The 7,032-nt window shown below is 52.6% G+C and overlaps 1 protein-coding gene across 1 annotated transcript in view; it reads left to right on the forward strand.

Annotated features, from left to right (window-relative positions):
* SIK3 (SIK family kinase 3) overlaps positions 1-7,032 on the forward strand; it is a 127,042-nt gene that overhangs the window by 106,926 nt on the left and 13,084 nt on the right. The window contains exon 21 of the mRNA XM_006149983.2: positions 1-477. This exon is cut by the window's left edge and continues 19 nt beyond it. Within this exon, the coding sequence (XP_006150045.1) occupies positions 1-477 (477 nt within the window). The remainder of the gene's footprint in view (positions 478-7,032) is intronic.

Genomic DNA, 7,032 nt, shown 5'->3' on the forward strand with positions numbered 1-7,032 from the left:
AGGAATACCAGGAGTTGTTCAGGCACATGAACCAAGGGGATGCTGGGAGTCTGGCTCCCAGCCTCGGGGGACAGAGTATGACAGAGCGCCAGGCTTTATCTTACCAGAATGCTGACTCGTATCACCACCACCACACCAGCCCTCAGCATCTTCTGCAGATCAGGGTGCAAGAATGTATCTCCCAGGCCTCCTCGCCCGCCCCGCCCCATGGGTATGCTCATCAGCAGGCACTGATGCATCCGGAGAGCATGGAGGAGGACTGCGCATGCGAGGGGGCCAAGGAGGGCTTCCCAGACAGTAAGAGCTCAAGTACTTTGACCAAAGGTTGCCATGACAGCCCCCTGCTCTTGAGTACCGGTGGACCTGGGGACCCTGAATCTTTGCTAGGAACTGTGAGTCATGCCCAGGAATTGGGGCTCCATCCCTATGGACACCAGCCGACTGCCGCCTTCAGTAGAAATAAGGTGGCCAGCCGAGGTAAGACTCCCCTCAAAGTAAGAGTCCTGGGCCAGCCTGCCCTCGTTTTCTCGACTCAGTGTTGTTGTCTTTTTTCACCTAGTGCTCTGTGTTCCTTTAAAAAAAAATTCTGAGACTGTTTTAGGACCTCTTAAGGGAGAAGCTTATAGGAGTTGGATGTTGGTGGGTAATGGGTCTGTTTTTAAAATAAAGAGAGCAATGGGGCATTTACACTCAGTGCAGTCAGGAAGGCATGTTACCTGTTTCCCCGCCTTGTGCCACGGGTTCCTGGAATCCAGAAGTTCCTGACTATCGTCACAACAGCCACATTTACCTTCCATCAGAGAAGGAAGTCAGCCAGCACTCAGGAAGTGTGATGGAGGGTAAACCGTGTAGGAGCAAGAGTCAGAGCACCCTCCTTCTGGCCTTAGCACAAACCCGACAGCCTTACCATCGAGGCCCCTGGCATCCTGTTGCCTTGTCTGTGAAGAGGAGCAGGAGGGGCAGTGTGTTCATAGGCGCTCTCTCGATCGGCTGCAGTGCGTGATGGGAATGTGTCGGCGTGCGGTGTCGCTGTTAAGTCTGGTCGTTTCGTTAGTGAGCTAAATCGAGAATAACCAGCATCCCACGGGGCCCCACGTCTTTCATTTGGTGTCACTATACAGCCATGGAGTACATTCATTTTCATTCTGGAGGACACAGACAACCAGGGGTGATACCCATCCCCTCACCACTGATCTTGCAGGTTCCTACGCTTCGCCATTGCCACCCAGGCAACAGGAGCCAGTTCCCCCGGAAACTCTACAACCCCAAAACTGAGCGCTCCTCCCCTCCTCCCCTCCCTGGGGCTCCCTGCATCCCCCACCCCATCCTGCAAAGTCAGCACAGAACTCAGCCCCGGGGAACTAGGTGGACGTGAGGAAGACTTGGTGACTGCAGGTCAGGCTCACCGTGCGCCCACAGGGAGCGGAATGTGGTCGCTTAGATCCTGAGTGGGGCGTGTCACCCAGCGCTGGGTCTGCCCGGGTAGACATCGCGTGCACCCGAGCTGCTGCAGGGCTCGGTGGCCTGGAGGAGCTGAGCCAGGTCACATGTGGGCGCAGATGGACCTGGGAGTGTTCGGGGCTGAAAACCAAGCAGAAGTGTCTCACCTGTCAGATGGAAGAAGGTTAGAATGTTCTGGGCACATAGTCAGGGACAGAACCAAGGTTAGGGTAGAAGTGGCAGCAAAATCCACCCCCTGAGCAAGATCTTTTTAAGAACCTTCTGGAATAGCTTGTCTCAGCAGCCCAGGAGTGTCCCGTTGTTGGGAGTGTTGTAGCAGGGGTGGGATGATGGGATCGGGACTCCATGGAAGATTCCTGTGTGTTGAGACTTGTAACAGATGAGCACATGGTAATTGGCAGAGAAAGGAGACCAGTAAACTTCTGCCGAGCTTTCCATGTGCCAGGCACCAAACACCACTCATGTATCAATCTGTGCAATCCTCCCAACCACCTGTAAGATAGGAGTTAACACCCCCAATTCACCAGCAAGACAGCTGAGACACGGGCCAAGTCACTTCCCCAAGGTCAAGAGTGTAGGTGGCAGCTGACCCGGGAGCTGCTCAGTTCACTGCAACAGGCCTACTGAGCACACCTCGGGTGTGCAAGGCTTACAGAGCATGCCCTGCATGTGCAAGGCCCTGGAGGGGGGAGCAAAGCTGAGGCAAACAGCCCTTTCCCTCCACCCTGCAGGTTGCCACGCACTTAAATACCTTTTGGAAGGTTTTTCTCCAAAATCATTTTCTGTAATTCCTCTTTGTTTTCCCTCTCGTGTGGCTGCTGTGTACAGGAAGGCCAGAGGGCTTGGACTCACGGCCATCCCTGAATTGCCGGGCCCCTCCTGCAGCAGGCATGCTCTTCCGTTCAGTGTCTGCAGGGGTAGTCGGTCCAAGTGCTGCAGGAGCCAGAGGAGGGAGCAGTGAGCTCTCAGTCAGGAGCAGGGCAGGTTTTCAGCAGTAAGGAGCTTCTCGACTCGGGCTAGGTGGATGAAGATTTTGCCATTTTGGATTCTGGGCAAAGCATGAGGAAAGAACACAAGGTGGGAATGCCTCAGGAAGTTTCGGGGAGGCAGCCAGCAGTTGTGTGTTGGGTGCTGTCCGTGCAGGAATTAGTGGAAGTGGAGGGCAGAGATTTGCTACAAGTCAGCCGTCTAGGCCCCGCTGCAGCGAGCCCTGCAGCAGTGGCACCCTGCTCCTCTCCTGGCACTTCTGGATCACGTCACATTCCTGAAGGTCGGTCCCTGTCATATCCAAACCCGCTCTTTCAAGTCTAAGGACTCGACTTCAGATTAACACTCCATGGCTATGGTTCTTTTCTTTAAAAAATTTTTTAAAGAATTATTTTATGTAAGTTTATTATCATCTTTTTAAAACATTTTGACTGGAGAGAGAAAGTGAGAAAGCAAGCAAGGTCCAGGACTTGAACCATGTTCGGCCACATGGGAGTACAGTGCCCTCAACCACCATGCCACCCGCCAGCCCCTGAGGTTATGATCTTTTGACAGATCTGTCCTGCCTCTTCCTCTAGCTGACTCGCTGGTGTTACTCCTCCCTCTCCATTCCCTCCTCCCTTCATGCTCACATCTCTCTGTTACTGCCCCTACAAACATCTCATGGTTTTTGGAAGAGTCGCCAGCAAGGATATCCCTAAAGGAGTCAGTTAAAAACGACCCTTGCCCTGCAGCCTGATTACTGGTTTCATGGGTATCTTTCCCCCGAAAGTCTCCTTTTCTCTCCCTCAGTCTTCCTTCTGACCTCTGGCGGGAGCTTTTCTGGAACTCGTCATCTTAGCTCCTGTGCTCCTGCCCACGCAGTTGGAGAGCTCAGGCTTCCCTCTGCCCAGTCTGCTCTCCACGTTATTCTTTGTCTCGGGGACCTTTTCTTGCCTGAGCGCTGTTCTCCCTGCCCATCTAACATCTATCCCTACTCACAATTATCTTGAATGAATAAAGCCACATGTATATTACTGTTGTTGTTATTTTTATTTGCTAGAGGACATGTGCTCTCGCTAGAGAGAGAGACAGAGAAAGTGAGAAAGCACCCACCCTGGGGGATGGTCACATTGCGGTCTTCTCTCCTCCGTCTCAGCCTTCAGGGTTTAGGGCAGGCATGCACACGCGACTGGTGTGATTTTCAAACTGTCAGGTCTGAGGCGCGAACCGTGTGGTAGGCCCATGTGGCATCCAGCCTCCTCAACCACCAGGCCACCAGCTGGTGCCAAGTGAGGAGCTTGGGTGCTGTCCGTGCAGGAATTAGTGGAAGTGGAGGGCAGAGATTTGCTACAAGTCAGCCGTCTAGGCCCCGCTGCAGCGAGCCCTGCAGCAGTGGCACCCTGCTCCTCTCCTGGCACTTCTGGATCACGTCACATTCCTGAAGGTCGGTCCCTGTCATATCCAAACCCGCTCTTTCAAGTCTAAGGACTCGACTTCAGATTAACACTCCATGGCTATGGTTCTTTTCTTTAAAAAATTTTTTAAAGAATTATTTTATGTAAGTTTATTATCATCTTTTTAAAACATTTTGACTGGAGAGAGAAAGTGAGAAAGCAAGCAAGGTCCAGGACTTGAACCATGTTCGGCCACATGGGAGTACAGTGCCCTCAACCACCATGCCACCCGCCAGCCCCTGAGGTTATGATCTTTTGACAGATCTGTCCTGCCTCTTCCTCTAGCTGACTCGCTGGTGTTACTCCTCCCTCTCCATTCCCTCCTCCCTTCATGCTCACATCTCTCTGTTACTGCCCCTACAAACATCTCATGGTTTTTGGAAGAGTCGCCAGCAAGGATATCCCTAAAGGAGTCAGTTAAAAACGACCCTTGCCCTGCAGCCTGATTACTGGTTTCATGGGTATCTTTCCCCCGAAAGTCTCCTTTTCTCTCCCTCAGTCTTCCTTCTGACCTCTGGCGGGAGCTTTTCTGGAACTCGTCATCTTAGCTCCTGTGCTCCTGCCCACGCAGTTGGAGAGCTCAGGCTTCCCTCTGCCCAGTCTGCTCTCCACGTTATTCTTTGTCTCGGGGACCTTTTCTTGCCTGAGCGCTGTTCTCCCTGCCCATCTAACATCTATCCCTACTCACAATTATCTTGAATGAATAAAGCCACATGTATATTACTGTTGTTGTTATTTTTATTTGCTAGAGGACATGTGCTCTCGCTAGAGAGAGAGACAGAGAAAGTGAGAAAGCACCCACCCTGGGGGATGGTCACATTGCGGTCTTCTCTCCTCCGTCTCAGCCTTCAGGGTTTAGGGCAGGCATGCACACGCGACTGGTGTGATTTTCAAACTGTCAGGTCTGAGGCGCGAACCGTGTGGTAGGCCCATGTGGCATCCAGCCTCCTCAACCACCAGGCCACCAGCTGGTGCCAAGTGAGTAGAGAAGCCAGCACAGTGAAATGGCGTAACAGAAGGTAATGGGCCAGGGCAGCCCAGTTCTGCTCACGGGTTTAAAATCCCTTCGGGGATATGCGTCTGTGTGTTTAAAACGATTTCTCAGCTTGAAGGATCCCAAGACTCCCTTACACTACATGAGATTGTGCTGTGGCCTTGGGCCTGTCACAGAACCTCGTCTGTCTCTTCCTGTGTAACGCGGGGTGTTGAGCTAAACCACCCCCAAGAGGAGGAGCCCGGGGCCGACGTGCGAAGTAGGCCTGCTCCACACCTGATGCGTTCGGCGGAGCTCTCCCTCATGTTCATGCCCAACCTGGAGGCCTGTGTTCAGATCCCCTTCACGGTGGAAACCCGGGCTCCACAATTGCTTCCTGCTTTAACTTGACCTCATTCTGTTCCTTTAAAAACTTACGAGCTGAGACCAGCAGATGGCATAGCAGTTTTACGTCGCTTGATTCTCACATGGCCAACCATGGTTCGAATCTCAGACCTGGTGGCTTGAAGTCATGCTGGGCGCATGTGTGTGTGTACCCAAGATCCTGGAAGGAGAATGGAGGAGAAGGGGTTGCAGTGTGGCCATCCCCCACCCCCCAGGGGTGATTTCTTATTTCCCGCTCGGTGTCTCTGTCTCTTTCTCTGTCTCTCTCTCTTTCCAGCGAGCACATGCACCCTAAGGCCAAAACTTCTCAAAAACAAAACACCTTAAGAACTTACATTTTACTTTATCAAACAACCGTCAGGTAATTTGCTGTCACTTTTGCCAAAAGGGGGCTATAATTCTGTCCCCTGCCTCCTGGCAGACAGTCGCAGGCGCCGGCTCGTTCCCTTTAGTGATCCCCACCTCTCTAGTTACATGCTCATCCTAAAATGCTTCCTCTGTGACTTCCAAGGTAGAGCAGACTCGACAACAGGTGCCGTGTGATTGTGTTCACCAGCGGTGTTGTAGGTGCTATGGGGACGCAGAGACAGAAAGACCCTGTCCTCAGGGAGCTTGTCCCCTACTGGGGAAGAATGAACAGCTGTGTCGTGGAGTGCAGTGTTGGGAGTACTGCAGGAGCTGTCTCTGAACAAAGGAGAAGGTGGGACCCTGTGGCCTAGTAGTTAAGGGAGCCAGATCCAACCTGGCCGACTGCACAGCTCAAATTCCAGCCCCACTGCTTGAAAAACACACCTGGTTGAGACCAGCAGTTAGCGTAATGGCTTTGTCGCTGGACTCCCACGTGGTTGACCGCAGTTCGCGTCCTGGACCCAGTGACTTAAACTCACGCCGGGCGCGTGTGCGTGTGTGCCCAAGATCCCGAGAGGAGAATAGAGGAGAAGGGATTGCGGCGTGGCCATCCCCCCCGGGGGGTGGTTTCTCGCTTTCTGTCTCTCTGTCTCTCTCTGTCTGGCGAGCACACGTGCCTTATAACAAAAACTTCTAAAAAAAACAAAAAACAAAACAAAAAAACACCTGGCCAGTGTGCATGCATCCCCAAATCCTGACAGGCTGCAGAAATGGAGGAGAAGGGATTGCAGCATGACTACACCCCACCAGTGTGGTGGGGTGGGGGCGGGCCGCTTTCTCCCTCTGTCTTCTTTCTGTCTCTCTGACAAGTACATGTGCCCTCTGGCAATTAAATGAATAAATTAATTAATTAAAAACAAGATGAAATAAAAGAGTAGAGTTAGTATGGTCTTTCTAAAGTTCTTTCGAGTTGATCTCTTCCATGAGTGAGGGAGAGAAGAGGCAGAAAGGCCGTCCGTGCAGCGTCCTCGCCCTGCCATCCGTCCCCAGTCTCAACCAGCCTGGATGCCAGGCATGCATATGTGTGCGCAGCGTGCTCGGGAGGTCTCTGGTTGTGAATGCAGGCAGGGCCTTTCCTATGCAGATCCCGCTGCATTACCACGCTGTCGCCACTGAGTTCCTCTAAAGTTTCTGAAGGGTGGATGAGCAGGGATTGTTGGTGTTACTCAAGAAAAATGAGAAGCCACCCCCGAGTATCCTGAAACTCAAGCAGAGTGAGCCCTGGCTTGTCCCCCAGCTCCTGTTCATATACCCGTGCTCTGGTTTTGAACTCACACCTGTGTCTCCCAAAGCAGAGGCTTTTTCTCTGGAAAGCAGAGTTTATGGCTGTTCGTCTCCAGCCAGTGTCAGAACAGGCATGGC

This window comes from Tupaia chinensis, unplaced genomic scaffold (genome assembly GCF_000334495.1).
Source record: "Tupaia chinensis unplaced genomic scaffold, TupChi_1.0 Scaffold000274_1, whole genome shotgun sequence".
Classification (NCBI taxonomy): domain Eukaryota; kingdom Metazoa; phylum Chordata; class Mammalia; order Scandentia; family Tupaiidae; genus Tupaia; species Tupaia belangeri.